Genomic DNA, 18,106 nt, shown 5'->3' on the forward strand with positions numbered 1-18,106 from the left:
CAATAAAAAGCACGAATCCTCTCCTGTTTCAAGTCTTCAGATGACATCATCCTTTTGCTGAGCTGAAGTTAGCGGGAACTAAGAATCATCTCTGTCCCAGTGCTCTGCAGAGTCTTCATTTCAGAAAGACTTCCAAAAATATTTTAGGGACTTATATGTGTTCATCTGGGCAATGGTGGTGCATGCCTTTTACCCCAGCACTTGGGTGGCAGAGGTTGGCAGATCTTTGACTTTGAGGCCAGTCTTGTCTACAGAGCAAGTTCTAGGACAGTCAGGGCTACACAGAGAAGCCCTGTCTTGGGAAGAAAGAAATAGAACAGTGTGCATTCGTATATAAATATGTGTGCGTGCGTGTGCCTGCGTGTCTGTAGGTTAGATGTCCCTCCAGTCACCATCCCCCTTGTTTGTTAAGAAGGGGGGTCCTCACTGTCCTGGAATTCACTGGTTCTGCTAAGCTGTCTGTCTGTCAGTCTACCTCTAGGGATCCTCCAGTCTCTCCTCTTCGGTGCTGGAGTTACAAGTGTGTGTCACCACACCCAGTTCCTTCTGGCTCTGGGAACTGAACTCAGACCTTGGTTCTTGTACAGCAAGCACTTTATGAACTGGGCTATCTCTCCTGTCCCCCAGAGAGTCTTTAAAATTAGTATCACTTCTCATCTGGTTCACATGACTCAATACAGGTCCTAAAATCAGCCTTAAACATGGGAGGGAAGTTGAAAGAGTCGAGAGGATGAGGGTGAGTTCTTCCATGAGCTTGCCCTTCCTCATCACAGAAGGAAAATCTCATGATCTCCTGTAACATGCATGGAACACAGACAGATGCAGCTATATGGTGACCTCGTCGTACACGTGACACTTTGTGATGGCTATGGAATAACTACATGCAGAGTCTCTCCGTGTAAACAGATCTATGGTGTGTTTCTTTAAATGCCTGTGACAAGAAGAACTATCAAATCTCACAAAAGCTCATTTTGTGTATGAATTTTCACTCCTCCAAGTAGCAGAGAAGAAAGCATGATTCAGCGGAGAAGTAACTGAGGAAATAACTGTGATGGGAAATGGGGAATCACAATAAAGAAGGCAGGAAGTTCCAAATCTAGCCATGGAGTGGAGAGGACTGAAGATGGGTGATTAGTGGAGTGTCCGACATGCTCAGCCTTAGTGGGCTTGAGATACCATTTGATCCAGGGACCAAGAGCCCTTGACTGACATGGCTCAAGTCAGATGCGCTCTACAAGAGCAAGGTTGCCTGGGCAGCAAAGGAAGAGCTAACTGGACTCCATGTCCCCGCTGTGCATTCTGCAAGGCGAAGATGGCAGGCTGAGTAGGTTATTTCCCCGGTTGCTGTGGTTTGGGGAAATGATGGCCAAGACAGACTTATAATCTCGGGAAGCTTCCTCCCACAGTGTCTGGGCACTGTGTGGTTTGCATGGCTTGTCAGAGGACTGGAACATAATGCTCATTTGGGGAATTGTGATTTGTTGCTTCATCCACAGCCTTTCTGAGCAATGCTTTTCATTTTCCTTTAAGGTTTTAACTTGCTAAGCCTTCAGGGAATTGATGGACAAGGCTGGGTCGCTATGGTGGCTGCTAACGTGAAGCCATCTACTCTGCCATTTCAAAACATAAATCCCGGAAAATAGCCCTAATCCCATTGTGCATTGTTTTAAGAAGCAGGCTGATGGATTGCCTTTTTTACAAACCTCCAAAACTCACTTATTATTAACACAATCCCAGCAGCTCAAGGTGTCAGATCTTGCTGATTGGCCAGTCCTTCTTTAACCAGAATGCTTCTTCTAATGCTACTGAATGCTTGAACACACACACACACACACACACACACACACACACACACACACACTCCTTGTGACTCAGCTCTGTTCAGTTGTTTTTCGCATCTCTGTGTATCAACCGAATCTGGCTTCTCCTGCAATCCTTGAGTCAAGTGGTATCACCCAGAAGCTTTCCCAGAATCTCTCCATCAATGGCATTTCCCTACCTCCACCACACCTGCTCACACACACTTCAGAATGAAGCCAGAGGAGCCTCTCCTCGAATGGGTTTCTGGATTACAGGGCTCAGCTCTGACTCCCTGTGGTCCCAGACTTCTCCTTGATAGAAAGAGTCCAAGGAACTAAAGCCTTGTGCCTTATTGGCCCCCGAACCTTGAATAGTCACACAGTCTTCTCTTTCTGGTATTCTGGAATTTCATCTGTCTCCATCTTCTCTGGACAGACACCACAGTTTTGTACTTGTCAAGATCCATTGCAGACATGGTGCTCTCAGAACGCCTGGGCTAAGGGGTTCCCATGCAGGGGAGAAGAAGAGCAGGTCCAAGTCTGACATCACCATTTTCCCAAGTGAATTCTCAAGCTGAGCATCCATGTCCTATGTTAGGGTCGGTGTATATTTCAAATGAAAGTAATCCAAAATGGACAGGGAAAAAGAGATTAATTCATTCATAAGATTAGTAGTGAGAGTCAATTAGGACCACAAGCAACATTCTTCAGAGAAATAATTTCATTTGACGTCACCCTCAACCCTTCTGGGTTTCATTGTTCCCTTTAAAAATTGAGAAACTAAGACCAGAAAATCCTCACAGGAGGTGGGGCTTGCTCCTTGGGTATCCATGGCCACTATCTCTTCTATATACCTTCCAGGAGTCTGTCATTGGTGTTAGCCACACATTACAGAGTGGCCAAAGAAACTGTGAAGGATGTACACAATGGGGTTTGATTTAGCCATGATGAACAAAATTATGTCACTTGCAAGGAAGATATGGAACTGGCAACCATCATCTTAAGCCAGACCCAGAAAAGTAAACACTGAATATTTTCTTTCATGTATACAACTTGAGCTATACATATATGAGTATAATACATGTAGATATTATATATAACATGAACATAGAGTGGGAACTGTTTGAGAAGATTTAGGGAACTAGTGGGAGAAGGCAATGAGAGTGAATATTGTCAAAGTGCATGACATATTTGAATAAAAATATCATTTTTAAACTATCATTTTGTATAATAAATATGAGTTGATTTAATAAAACTAAGAGTAAGTGATTTCCCATTCGTGAATTGGCTTGTGCTGAGAGTCTGTTTTGTAAAGACTGACATTCAAAAGCGAGTGACTGTTGGGTTGGGTCACAGCTTGTGGTTGGGATGGATGTGCTCTCATTTGTCGGGCTGAGCGGTTTAAGAATTCCCAAGATCTTCATTCATTTTTTCCTCCAGAGCTTGTTTTCTTGCAGACAAAACCATTTCCCTTCTTCACCACTGAACAAATATTAAAGAGAAAGACCGCTCATGATGTATGGTCAGAAGGATACAAAGCTCAACCATGATCTCCCTCTAGGGGGCGAGATTCCCAAAGAGGAACTCTTACCCATTTCTTTGATGGGGAGTGAGCCTCAGGGGTTGTAGAGCAGCCCCCTCCAAATGGGGAGGGGATCTAAGAAAGCATGTACCCTAGTGACTAATAAGCTATGGTTAAAAGGGTCACATTTCTGGTTCATCCATGATGCTCTTTCCAGACGCCAAGATTCAGTTTGTAAAGCAAGCCATTTACACACACTTTAAATGCTACGAAAGTCAAATCGAATCAAGCGTGGTAGGCGTGGGTAGCATGTCTTTAGGCGTGGGGAGCTTGGGGAGATTTTATGTACAAAGGAGAATAAAATCTAAGTACCAGGTCTTCAGTGTAGAGGACCCCAGAATTCAACCCATGGCTGTATCTCTGCACCATGTGATATACTACTATTTTAAAAAGTCTCTCAGCATCTCTATTTTGGAAAATGAACACAGTTTTGCTCAGGAGAGGGAATAGAAGCACACCGCTCTAGTGGTCCAACCCAGAGTTTCAAACAGGCTTGCAAAGACTAGCTGCTACACACAGCTGAGCCCTATGTTCTCCTAAGGTTACTTTTGCATTACCACACTTCTGGGATTCTAGTAAGCACTTAAAAAAAAAATTATGTCCTGTCGGAATCAATAACAAAGAAAGAAGATGACATCGGAAATGGGTTCTAAACTGGAAAAACTCTTGTGGGTTCTTAATATTCTAAATTCTAAGTTAAGCAGCCCATGGAATTTGTCAGGAATAGATAAGTAAATAAGACTGTGTGGGCTCGCCACTCAAATTATTAAAAAAAATAAAACGGAAGAGAGAAAGTTATCCTCTGAGGATACATTTTCTTTTGAGAATTGGAAACAAATACTCTTAAAGATACTACATTGTAGGAGAAACTGCCTAGAGAACATTTAATTTTAAAACCTCTCTTTAACCAAATAAAAGGTGGCTCATATTTTAGTAGACTTTATTTTCCTGAAACAATTACAATCAAATCGAGGGAATCTTATCTGGTCTTGTGTACTTTTTAAACATCTGCAAATAATGCCAAGCACTTACACATCGGTCACCACAGCCATGCACTTCCAGACTTAAACAAACCCGGGCCATCAGTTGGACTAAATTTTTTAAAGGAACCTTTAGGGAGTTTCTGTAAACTCATTATCTAGCCAATTAAAACTTGGAAGGGAGTCTGCTTTGTTGTTTGTTTGTTTGTTTTTTAATGTATATATCAGCCCATTGATGGGTGTAGACCCAGAGAAGGGAAGGAAGGAGAGGGATAGAGAGGGAAGAGAGGGAAGAGAGAAAATGAAAAGGGGGAGGGGGAAGAGAGACAGAGCAGGACAGAGAAATGGAGAGGGGCCAGATGAACCCACATCTAGGCAGGAAGGGGAAAGACGCTAACCCTGAGTTTTATGAGATTGTGCGAGTTGCTGCAGAGGAATACGGTAACAGCTGGAGATTACGGTACTCTCTGGGCTACCGCCTGTACTACGTCAACCAGAGCCGCAAAGTTCCTCGCCGCTCTTTTCTGGTGTCCAGGAACTGAATATCAAACCGGTGATCGTGAAGTTATTGGCTTGCTGTACTTGCCTTTTCTTTTCTCTGATATTAGTCTTTATTTTTAAAAGATCTAGGAGAAGCAGAAGCGAGCCCGGAGTTTGAGGTGCTCGGCAGTGGTGGGTGAGTCAGCGGGTGCTAAGGACTGGGACTCGGTCTTTGGAGACCGCCCCTCTCCTCCCTACAGAGAGGCAGCGGAGCTGCGAGGACTGAAGGTCCGCTCTTCCCCAGGTCAGGACCTCCGCAGCCGCGCAGCAGGTGAGTAGCACGGCCGGTGCTGGGCGCAGGGATCCCGCAGAGCCGGGTGGGGGTGGGCAGGTGTGTCCGGCCTCCCGCTGACACTGGACCTCCTCTTAGCCCCGCGTCTCCGCTTTGGGACCCGCTTTGATACCAACGCCCCAAACCACTGTGTTTTCCTGATTTGCCATGAGAAGTTACCTTCTAGTTAACAAGTGTCATTTTAACCCAGTTACAGACCCAGGTGGGAGAAAGCGGGTTCCGCAGTGGCGTGGTTTGGGTATCGCCTGTGAAGGCTTGAACTTGTGATTTTCACAGCAGCCTTCATCTGAGATCCCTGCCTTGGGGCTTAACCCCAAAAGACAAAGTGTGCATGTCCCCAAGCCCCGCACTCCTGACACACGCTTCCTGGTGTGTGCCATTTGTAAAAATCGGGTTATTTAGGTAGATCATTACCCCTAGTCCAGAAAACCTCAGGCATCCCGACTGCTGGCACACGGATTTGCTTTTTCTTTTTTAGACCCTTAGGGAATCCGCAGTGACTGCTATTCACAAAGCCTGGTCCGAGGAGTGATGCGCTCCTACCTAGCTCCCCAGAAGCTCGGGTGTGGCTAGAGGTTGGAATCCCTAGGGCGGGCACTCCTTTGAGATCCTGTCTGAATCTCTCAGGGCCCTGTTTAGTCCTGGGGATTGGCTTTTCTGGGAACCTGGCTCTCTCTCGGAGGTGGCTTGACGGACTCGCGCGCTCTGCTCCCACGAGCGCCAATTCCGCGGGAGTGAGCGTGCGCGTGGCCCTGCGGTTCCGTGCTCTCTGAGGTTCGCTCTCCCAGGCTGCCCTCTCCAGGTGACTGTGGTGCAACCTGTTCAAAAGGCGACTCGGAGGATCCCCCAGATTCCGCCGACTTGCCTCTGTGCGACAACCGGCAACCGCAGTAGAGCATGTAGAGCTGGGGCGGTGATGCAGGGAGGGGGCGTTTGGGGGTTTTATTTTCTCCATTCTGGCTCTCGAAATCCAGCTTTCAGCTACTGCAGCTTGAGGTTTTGTTGCCATTATTTGAGGTGGGAAGGTTGTTTTGATTTTATTTTAATTTATTATTATTATTATTAGTGCGGTTTTGTGTTGGGTATTGAAATTGGCCAGTGATGGGGAGGTGAAGCACTCGAAGGCAGCTTCCCAGAGGGGAGGACTGGGGAAGATTGAGGAATGGGACATAATACATGATCTTAACCCTAGTGTGTTCCCCTCATTGCCTCTGTCAAGGCCGCACAAAGCCACTCCTGGACTGCAGAGCAGCGAGCTCCCAGCAGGAGTCTGGTTTCTGGGCGAGCTCAGCAGGGCCTGGCTGTCTAGGGCGCCTGGCTCACTGTCCGCCTTTTTCTTTGCACTTTTGTATTTTCAGTTGGATTCAGATAAACAAAGTTCCAGGGCCACTTCGGTCTCAGCAAATGTTTCAGCCCCAGAAGAGAGAGCAGTCAAGCTAAGAGTATCTACTGGCCAGTGGGCAGTGCCCAGATGCCCAGGGTCCCTGCCTTTGAGCTTCGACGGCTGAGCCACACTTAACTACCCTTTCGGCAAAGACTGGTAATAGACTTGTGAATTTCTAATTTACCTGCGAATGCACAGGATGGATCAGACCACGCAGAAAAGCGAACTCCTGTAATCTCTGAGACTGCATTCGCAGCTTGTCCGCTTGGAGCTGGCTGCAAGCCTCGGGAAGAGAAAGTGTCCCCCAGCAGCCCAGAGCGCCCCTGGCCATGTCACCGTTAATGCTCTGTGACTCAGTGTGGCCCTCTGAGGGTTCCCAGGGCTGCCCGGGGTGGTTTCCAACAGGTATGTTCTCTCGCTCCCCCAGCCCAATCCAGCTGGCAGGATTACCCCAAGCAGAGATTGTTTGACTTGGCTTCCTCACTCCCACCTCCACCCCTCCCCCCACCAGAGGGTGGCCGTCCAGAGCCGGACCTTGCCCCCCTCCCTGGGACCATGGTGCTTCTCGCTGAAAATGTTTCCGAAGGCTCCAACTGCACCCACCCACCAGCACCAGTGAACATTTCTAAGGCCATTCTGCTCGGAGTGATCTTAGGGGGACTGATCATATTCGGGGTGTTGGGGAACATCTTAGTGATCCTCTCGGTGGCCTGTCACCGGCATCTTCACTCGGTGACTCACTACTACATCGTCAACCTGGCGGTGGCAGACCTTCTCCTCACCTCCACAGTGCTGCCCTTCTCAGCCATCTTTGAGATCCTGGGCTACTGGGCCTTTGGCAGGGTCTTCTGCAACATCTGGGCGGCGGTGGACGTCTTGTGTTGCACAGCGTCCATCATGGGCCTCTGCATCATCTCCATCGACCGATACATTGGTGTGAGCTACCCGCTGCGCTATCCCACCATTGTCACCCAGAGGAGGGGCGTCAGGGCTCTGCTCTGTGTCTGGGCTCTTTCCCTGGTCATCTCCATCGGACCCTTGTTCGGCTGGAGGCAGCCTGCGCCTGAGGATGAGACCATCTGCCAGATCAACGAGGAGCCCGGCTATGTGCTGTTCTCCGCGCTGGGCTCTTTCTACGTGCCGCTGGCCATCATCCTGGTTATGTACTGTCGAGTCTACGTGGTGGCTAAGAGGGAAAGCCGGGGCCTCAAGTCCGGCCTCAAGACCGACAAGTCGGACTCGGAGCAAGTGACGCTCCGCATCCACCGGAAAAATGTCCCAGCAGGAGGCGGCGGAGTGAACAGTGCCAAGAATAAGACTCACTTCTCCGTGAGGCTGCTCAAGTTTTCCCGAGAAAAGAAAGCGGCCAAGACTCTGGGCATCGTGGTGGGCTGCTTCGTCCTCTGCTGGCTGCCTTTCTTCCTAGTGATGCCCATCGGTGAGTGTTCTCAGCGCCACTGCTTAACATTTACGGGAGAGGGGGAGTCTCCGTGGGAGACTGGGGAGGAACGGGCTGGTCTGCATCTCAAAGCGCGCCGAAGGACTCCCTCCAGGGAATTAGAATTCTCCCTCTTTGTACTCCAGTATCCTTTGCAGTGGGTGCTAGGTCACTTTATCAGCTCTAGTAAAGAAGGCTCCTGTCTGCTACAGATTCATTGGTCTCTTTAGCAAGAATGTCAACTTTTCTTAATGCCTGTAAGCCTGTTTAATTTAAATTCACTCACTCCTTTAGAGTCCCCAAAGCAGACTGCTTCGGCTCTGCTATGGGTAGGGAAGAAAAGTCCTGTTGGCTTGAAAGTAACCACTGTGCTTACTCTGGACAGATGTGTGGCAGCAGGATTGGGTAGATGGCTCATTCCACGGTGTTAGTCATAGTTAGCGATAGTTTCTGCTTAGGCTCTGGCTGCTCATTTTGTTTTCTGACTTCGTTATGGAAGAGACTATAGAGAACGTGGTGAGCCACCATGACAACAAAAATGGTGGTTGTTGTTGATGTTGTTTTACATCAAAACACAATTTAAAGCCTTAAAGAATTCACCATAACAACCCAGTAGGCAAACACTCTTTCATTTTTAGAAGCAAGTTTGAAAACAGACCTCTCTCTTCCCCAGAATCCTCCCGGAAGTGGCGGATGACAGCTTGAAAGGGGAGACAATCGGGCTGCAAATCCAACTTTTGCAGATCCGAAACTAGCTGTTGCCGAAATTAATTAGCCCATCCTAAGTATCAACAACCTGACCCACTCGGAACAGTCCTCTGTCTCCAAAAGGCCTTTGATGCAATCCCAAAGCACTTCTTTGCTATTTTTAGTTTGCAAGCTAAAACACAGATAGTCTGGTTACCACGAACTCTCACAAACACAAAATCATAGCGAATAATGATAGTAACACAATCCCTCTAAAATTCCTTGGAGGCCAGTATCAATTACAGCACCATATATTGCAACACCGTGGGAGAATAATAGGTCTAGTTTTTGAGTTTCACCTGTGCCCCAGATACTGATCAGACTTTCCAATAACTATCATCTTGCCCCCACAAGTAGAAGAAAGATGCTTTTCAAGTTCCATCTAATGAAAGAGTCACCAGTCATGTACAGCTGCTTAAATGTGGATTGAAATTAAATTATCCCCAGTTTCCATCTCTCAGTCCCACTAGCCACTTCTCAAGCGCTCAATAACCAGCCAGGACCAGTAGCTACATTTTGAGACAGTGGGGATACTGGAGTTCTGTCGTTGTGGAATTCAGTAGAGCAGGGCTACCGGGAAGGTTGACTCCCGGTACCATATGGTGATATGGCCTTTGTGCCTGCCTGTCACTGTTCCTAACTTTTCTCCTGGAAGGATGCTGGAGCTTTGAGTTTATTGGAGGATAAACTCTTTAGCTTCTCTGCTTACTTCTCTTCCCACACGCCTCCTCCTTCTGCCTCCTTGAGAGTACACTATTACAGCTGTACCCGCTTACTCTACAAATGCTCGCTGAACCCTTGTTTCAGCCACTAAGGGTGAACAAGGCAGAAAGTCCTTGCCCATGAAATGGATGTGTGCAAATATGTCCTAAGAAGTTAAGGATTGATAAGTGCTGTCAGACAGGTAGCATAAGGGGGATGGAACAGGTAATCTGGGAGGTTTTATGCAGTGTAGAGATATTGAAGCAGAGTGCTGACTCAGCTAAGCTCATGAAATCAGGAAGGACGAGCAGGATTGGCAGAGGGAACAGTGGGTGCAAAGATGAGAAAACCTCGTCTGCTCAAGCAAGGGCAAGAGGCAAGCACGAAAAGAGGCTGAGAGCAGATGAGGTCCCATCATGTGGGGTCTTGTTGCTCAAGTAAAAAGTTGCATGCTTGTGTGCTTTTGGTTGGAAGCCATTGGAGGGGTTTTAGCAACTGAGTGGCTCATCTTAATAATTTGTAGTGATTATTGTGGTGGCTGGGTGGAGAATGGCTGATTGCAAGGGAGTGTGGAAACAAGGAGACCAGCTAGGAGGCTTTAGAAAGGTGGCCTGGGACTCTGGTGTACTGTGCAAGTAGAGACAGTGGGGAGTGAGCACACCGGGCACTTCCTTCAAAAGCGCAGCTGACAAATTTGAACATGTGAAAGAGAAAAAAGAGAAATCAGGTGTGATTTCAAGGCTCAGCACCTGAAAACTGGGTAAATGGTAATGTATTTGACAGAGACAGGAGAGAGAGAGAGAGAGAGAGAGAGAGAGAGAGAGAGAGAGAGAGAGAGAAGGGGGGCTAGAGAAAGGAGACTATATCAGAGTCTTGCTTTCCCGCAATGCTGGGAATGTCTATTAGACACCAGAGTCTCTGCCAGGTTGCCAGGTGGCTAGTAGACATGTGAATTTGGAGCTTTGAGGGGAGATGGGCTAAAAGTAAAAACTTGGACACATGCGTGGGTAAGAGGCACAGGGAGATCTGCCAGAGAGGAGGCATCCAGAGAAAAGACAGAGAAGAACTGAGCCCCAGAGGTACCAGGCAGGGAGAAAAGCAGACAGGAGAGAGGAGGAGTGGCACATGAGGTAGGAGGAAAATTAGGAGAATGTGGAACCCCCAAGGCAGAAAAAAAATATTTAAAAACAAAAATAGCATGGTCTACAGAGTGTGTTCCAGGATGGCCAGGGCTGTTGCAGAGAAACTACCCCCCAACAACAACAAAAACAAACAACAACAACACAAACAAAAAGAGTCGATTGTGTCACACATAACTCCTGGGTAGAGGACACAGGTACACCAATGGTAGCCTTGGTGATGAGGCGGTCCTAAATGGTGGGCAGTGGTCAGGTGAGGCTCATAGCTTCTGTAAGGTGGTGGGGACAAAAGCCCAGAATGAAAGATGGAGTGGGGTGAGGGAAAAAGAGACAACTCTTAATTAGAACTTTGCTAGAGTGGAGCTGGGGAAGGGTGTTGCTTGAGAGATCCAGAGGCAGTTCTCAAAGGTGGAAAATAGGCTATGATGTTGATATTCTGATGGAAACGATCGGATAGAGCAAGGCACCAAAGGCATAGGCAAGAGCAGAAAGTGTCCAAGAGAAGGAAATGACAAAGAAGGCCAGGAACATGAGCACCCTAGCAAGGAGGAGTGAAGGAGAGCATTAGAGATCTCTTTGGAACGCTTCCATGGCCCCAGTGAGCCTAAGCAGAGAGGGGAAGGAATACAGAATGTATCTGTTGAGAAGCAAAGAAATATCTTAGGAATGAGATTTGGTATATTATAAAAATTTAGTCAAGACGCTAAAGTCCCAAGGGCCTATTTGGAATTTATGATCATGAATATGAAACAGAGCAGGGAAGAAAGCTACAGAATCCCTCCCAAAGTTAAGTGGCTGGAGGTGACAGGAGTGTGGCTGAGGATTGATATGAGTTCTAGGGAACAGGGTAAAGAGGGTGCATCTGCAAGGGATGAACCGGGACTCGGTCAGATCACAGCCCACACAGAGTGGATGGGGAAAAGAGTCAGCGATGATGGCTACCTGGATCCTCAGGTTTGTGTTGGTAATCGGGGCTCTAAAGGAGATGGGGCGTAATGACATAGGCTCTGGTGTCCTGAAGGGCAGGTGGATGCCTGAGACTTAGAAGAGTCTTCTCCTGGGCTCCGCATTCTCAAGGAGTTCATACTGCTTGGATAAAGGTGTTAGGAGAGAGGGACTCATGATTTAAAAAATAATAAAAAATGAAAAGACAACAGAGTCAAGAGGAAAATTGGGAACAGTGTGTCAGAAGGCTTCTCAGTAAGGTAGGAGACCTAAACTCACCAATATGTGATTGGCAATTTCCTCTTAGCACCAAAGGAATATGAAGGTGTTTCTCCCAGGAGATATGAACAGGTGATAGGCCCCAAATACCAAAGCAAAGAAAGCTGCATATAGCAAGCCCTTGCTTTCCAGCGCCTGGTAAGCTAGCTAAAGAAACGAAGCGAGTGATTGACATGGGCCCGAGCAACTGATGCTCAAGCAGTATTAGGACCCTGTGCTGAGGGATATAGCAGTTGTATTCAGCTGGAAATCACTGTAGAAGCTTCTAGAATACCACCGCTGATGGAGCAGGTTCTTAAGACAGCACCATTTCAGCTGGGCCATCAGTGAGATGATATTTGTTTTCATTAGCAGCCTTAAGTGCATTGTTCACACAAGATGCGAACAGCAAAATAAATACGCCATTATGTTACCAAACCCCAAGAGAAGAAAGCATCCATCTGCACTAGGCAACTTGAGAGTGAAAGGACTAGAAACAAAACTGAAGCCGGAGGGAAGGGGGCGTGCCGATCTGAGAAGTGAAGCACCCACATGCAAACTGTCTAAACAAAAACAGGAGAGCGGGTTCTGTTTTATCACCAAAGGTCCTGAGCACTGAAGTGTGACAGCCCATACCTGTGACCTTAGCACTTGGCAGGGACTGGCCGGAAGACCAAGAGTTCAAGGTCACCCTCCACTCCTCTCCACTCAAACTACAGTGACTTAGAGAACAGCCTGAACTATCTAAAGACCCTGTCTTTCCAAAGTCCCCCTGGAGACCAGGAGGAGGCTTTGTCACTCTGGCATTGCTAAGACAAGTCCCCTTCTCCCCAAGCTTCTCCCCACCCAGCCTGGGATGCATGCTGGAATAAATAGTGTAACGGCATGTGAGAATCCAGCTGAACTGCTTTCAAACGTAATAAGTCTTGCTTGTCCTGTGTCCCCCCCCTTTTTTTTTTTGCAAGTCAATTGCTTGGTTGAAACTCAGCTGAGGGAGGTCACGCTGGAGGCTGTTCTCAGCCATTCTGACACCGCAGTGGCAGCTGGTAAAAAGTGAGTGTTGATGAGAGAGATGAGTGGAGAGGCGAGGGAGGTGTCAGCCTTCCGCTGTGGAAAGGAAGGAAGGCTGGAGCCTGTCCCCTAGGAAAGGCCCAGCAGCTGCATGATATCCTCTTCGCTACTTGACCCCTCGTCTGTCGCCTACTGCTTCCTGAGGCCCGAGAGTTAGCTCCCTTTTTCATAAAACAGCTTTCGCCATACAAACCTAGCTCAGGGCAAATGGCAACAATTACTGCTCTTATTAGGACTCATACGAACTACAATCATCATGGATGTGTTGACATATGGCTGTTGCCGTGGGGGTGTGACTGTTGCCATGGATGGTGGGTGTCCCTGGAGCTCTGAGAAGGGGAGAGCACCGGGAAGCAAGAGGGGGCACCATTTATCAAACATACAGTTATATGTCTGAATTCTGTGTATACTACCATATTTCAGTACAAAGCCTGGCATTGCTCTTGGACTTACACCATTGCCTCTGCATTAAAGGAAACAATAAATGGGCTGGGTTTTGATTTCCATCGGCTGGGGGCATTTGAGAATTGCACTCCCCAGAACACAGAAATCATACAGCGGCAGTGATGCAAATGTGTGTTCTAAGCTGGGATGCTGGGGTGAAGGAAGAGCTGGTGAAAACGATTTGTATACTTGATAAAATTCCATAAACAATCTGCTATGTTTTAGGTGACTGGAGAATTGCTGGAGATAATGATAATAAATCCCTGGAAATCAGAACAATTAAATATGTAGCAAAAGCTTCAGACAGCTAAAAATACAGCAAAGAGAAAGCACTGGTGTGTAGCAGGCCTTCTAATTGTCGCATAATGACTGGTTTCTCAACAGGTGCCCAGGGAAGAGGTGTTCATCACTGCTTCCCTGTAGGTAATGTGGGACCAGGCCTCTGGTTATTACAGTAAAGGTTGAAGTCTTAGAGACAGCAGTGTGGAGGCAATCTAACTTGCTCTATGATACAAGAGCAGAATTTCAGGTATTCCTCTTACATCACAAACCACCCCAGCGCACAGTGGCACCAGGCAGCAGATGCTACCATAACTGTTACTGTACGTAACTGCGTGCATGTCTGTGGATGTAAGTCAGAACGCGGCTTGGCTGGTGGTCAGAACTGGCTGACCTTCATGGTGGCCTCCCTTCCTCCAACGTTCTAAATCGAGTTTCTCACAGTGGGACTGTCTGTCTCCATGATGGAGCATTACCCACCAGGCCTCTGTGGAACAAAATGCGGCCACCTCAGGCCCAACACCATTGGTCCTCTTTCTGGATCAAAGCAAGTGAGGAGACCCGACCCATCTTAGTCCAAAGGAGAGAGAAGCAGATGGGGTGTCTTGGTAAGGGAGAAGTGGCTCCATACAGGGATGGAGGAGCATGGAGGTCTTCTGGCAAAGTACCGATCATGGGTGTGCCAAGTAGCCTCTCTCTTTTATCTATTGGCAATATGGAGAATTTCTCACGTGCTGTGCTTTGCATGGCACTCAAGGTCCTCTTTGTTCCTTCCTGCAAGTTTCCAGCTTCCAGAATGAGACAGACACACAAACAAGACCAAACTGTACACAGTGCTAGAAAATGGCTGTAGATGATACCTTCAAAACCCATGCGGTGGACTTCATGCTCCTGGGCATCGAGGACTGAAATCCTCTCACAGAATGGCCCACCTTTGAGCCAAGATCTATAGAACCGGCTGACCATTCGTGGTTAAATGTGAGCGGGAGAGCTGGGTATGCGGCTGCAGTGTACCCAGCATGCTTATATAGCGGCATGTGAATCAGCCAGACATGTGGGGCCCACGTGGAGTCACAGCACTCAGAGGTGCAGGCAGGAGGCTCAGGAGGTTCAGCAGTTCAAGTCCCCTATATACTGAGTTCAAGGGCCAGCCTGGGCTACGTGATACCTTATCTCAAACAAACAAACAGAATGTGCAAAGGATCTGGCAGGACCAGCCCAATGCCTACAGGGATTATCCGACTGCTCGCTGTGGGTATCAGATGAAGCTGCAGAGAGAAGTACCAGACCAGGCAAAGTTTGAAACGATTTTACAAGTTGTTTTTAATCCAATGGCAGCCAGGGCACAAAGAGGACAAGCTCACATTTCAGTATCTCACAGACTTGATGAAAGCAAGATTGTGGATAGACCCAGTTGGGGGACCTTTGCATTGGACCATTGGACAGGCCGAGCTATCTCCTGCCAGGTAGGATAAGGATCACGTGTTCTTCCAGGGAGCCTTTGTGCGCAGCTCTTGGATACCTCTTTGGTCAGCGCCTTCTGAGCTCTGATTTACAAGAAAACCTATCTCATCATCACAAATAGTACATCCGCAGTTGGCTTTAAATTAACTTCGGCTCCCTCCACAAGACAAATCTGTCTTGAAGATATATACCGTCATATTCAAAAGAATGCGCTGCTGGCTCAGGAGCTATTGGCTGTGACTCCTGCAGGGCTTTGAACAATAGCTGACTCTTTCAAAGCAGGCCCTAGCCTGACAAGGTCTTAGCCCAAGGAAGCCTGACTCTGTAGGCACCATGTAAGGAACACACAGCTATGGCCTTACCTCAGAGTTTTAGGTGGGAAAGAAGACATTTTCAGAGGCATTTTCCTTGTCTAATGAGTTTCTCTTCTTTCCACCCTATTCTTTAGCTTGCCAGTCTGACACTTACATAGTGGCCTTTCATTTTCTAATAGCAGATTTCTCTGCTATCTGAACATATCTTTTCACGTTTGTGTTGGTCGCTTATATATTTTTTTTCTCTTTGATGAAATTGCTTGTCTGTGCTTTCACGGTCCTTTTCTGCTCCGTTATTGTCTTCTATTCGTGGAAAATGGGAAGATGATAATCACTCATAGCTACTGACTTGCCTGCCTTCTGCAGAGCTTATACGGGTTGAGGACATGGAGCTGCTTTATTTCCATTTCCACAACAATATACACACATGTGTACACACGCACACACAGATACAGAGCCATGCACACACGAACACACACAGAGACACACACACATGCACACACACACGCACGCGCACACAGATGCACATGCACACATGCACCACACTCACACACAGACACATACGTATACACACACAGAACACATGCATGCACAGACACAGACACACATGCATAGACACACACAGACACACACACACATGCATGCACACACAGATGCACATGCACACAGACACATGCACGCACAGACACACACGCACAATCACACACAGACACACACACGCATGCACACACAGACACACACACACACAGACACAGAGCCACTCACACACGGACACACACAGAGACACACACACATGCACACACACGCATGCATGCACAGATACACATGCACACATGCACCACACGCACGCACAGACACACACGTATACACACACAGACACACATACACGCAGACACACACAGACACACACGCATAGACACACACAGACACACACACAGACACACACACACGCATGCACATACAGACACACACACACGCATAGACACAGAGCCACTCACACTTTTAATAGCATCCCAAATTATCTCCTTCAGATCTGGTCATCCTACCTGCCCCGTCTCCTTCACCTGACTCAGTGCCCTGGTCCACTTTGATGCCGTTCTACACCAGGTCATTTTTAAATAACAGAAACTCATTTCCCAAAGCTCTGGTGCTGGTAGATCCAAGACCAAGACACCAGCAGACCGGGCTCGAGCTCCTTTGTTCTGGTTCATATGCTGTTCTAGCAGTCATGGTGGAAGAAGCAAGCTTTGGGGGCCTCTCCCCTCGTCCCATCGCAAAGCCCCTGTGTCCTAACACCATTCCATTGAAGGCTGAGAAGTCAACATGCACACTTGGGAGAACAGGAGCCCTCAGGGCAGCAGACTTGGACTTAGAGGACTTTCTTCAGATGCACAGACGATGCCAGGTTCTTGTAGAACTCCAGCGCTGTCAGGTACAGGAAATAGGAGCTTCTGTTGGTCAGCTCCCCGTCACTACAAGGCAGTGGTTCTCAGCCTTCCTGAAGCTGCGGTGCTTTAATACAGCTCCTCAAGTTGTGACCACCAACCACAACATTGTTTTCGTTGCTACTTCATAACCGTGATTTTGCTACTGTTTTGAATCACGATGTAAATATCCATGTTTTCTGATGGTCTTAGGCTACCCCTGTGAAACCATCATTCCACCCCGAAGGGGTCTTGACCCACAGGTTGAGAACCACTGCTGTACTGGATTCCCCAAGAAAATTAATTTACAAAGAGAAATGTTTGGGTTCATGACTCAGCAGATTGCAGCCCAGGGTCCAGTGGCCTCGTTGCTTTGGTCTTCTGGTAAAGACAGTGTACCATGATGGGAGACTACGGTCGAGCAAGTACTTAGCTCCATGAGCCAGAAAATCAACCAAGATAGGAGATAACAGAAATCCCCTATTCACCTTGGAGCTCCCTCTCAGTGATGTAAGGACCTCCTGCAAGTCTCCACCTCCTGAAGGTCCACAATGTCACCCAAAACTGCCAGGTGTGAGAGCAAGCCTTTATGGAACCCACTGTGCAGATGTTTAGTGTACAGACTCTGACCCAAAGTCCGTCTTATTAGTTTGTGGATTTTTAGTGTCCTGCAGAGGGAGGTCAGGTAGCCCAGTGGTTGGCCCTTGGATATCTAGTCTCGGACTCCCACACTAAAGGAAACTCATACTGATCACTCACAAACCATTGCTCACCTGCTGAGCCAGCCACACCCTACCCTCCCTATAGTTATAGACTTGTACATCTGACTGTGATCTTATAGCCCCTGGCTAGCATCTACTTGCTCTATTGGCAAGGGGCAGGGAGTCATTCTGTCCCAAGCATCCCCTTGCCCACCTAACCAAATTTTCCCTAGCCAAATCTTCAGTAGTGTCTTCATTCTGGCCCCAGCACAGAGAGGTCTCTGGACTCCTTGCACATGTGTGCTGCCCCCGACTTGCTCTCAGTCTCTAATCAACTGCATAGCCCTCGGCGCTAGACTGTCTTCCACACACTGGAATGGAGAGTTTGAGAAGCTTCCTCTGACCTCTGACGTCCCTTGTCTTCAGATCATTTTAATGGCTCCTCCAGCCCTGTTGAGGGAGCGCAGAATAAGTGACTACCTGCCCTTTTCCACCATCCCCTTCCCTTCTCTTCATAGTGTCTTGGAATAGACAGGGCTGAGGACTCTTCCTTTGGCAAATAACTGGTACTCTGCTTTGAATCTTGTCCCCCACTTCCCACGG

General features: G+C 47.8%; 1 protein-coding gene across 3 annotated transcripts in view; it reads left to right on the forward strand.

Annotated features, from left to right (window-relative positions):
- The first annotated feature begins 4,821 nt into the window (after nucleotides 1-4,821).
- Adra1a (adrenoceptor alpha 1A) overlaps nucleotides 4,822-18,106 on the forward strand; it is a 113,083-nt gene continuing 99,798 nt past the window's right edge. For all 3 annotated transcript variants that reach the window (XM_085698669.2, XM_048422060.3, XM_048422061.3), the window contains exons 1-2: nucleotides 4,822-5,172; nucleotides 6,552-8,015. In XM_085698669.2, the coding sequence (XP_085554795.2) occupies nucleotides 7,133-8,015 (883 nt within the window). In that variant the 5' untranslated portion in view covers nucleotides 4,822-5,172; nucleotides 6,552-7,132. The remainder of the gene's footprint in view (nucleotides 5,173-6,551; nucleotides 8,016-18,106) is intronic.

This window comes from Myodes glareolus, chromosome 12 (assembly GCF_982192425.1).
Source record: "Myodes glareolus chromosome 12, mMyoGla1.1, whole genome shotgun sequence".
Taxonomy (NCBI): Eukaryota; Metazoa; Chordata; class Mammalia; order Rodentia; family Cricetidae; genus Myodes; species Myodes glareolus.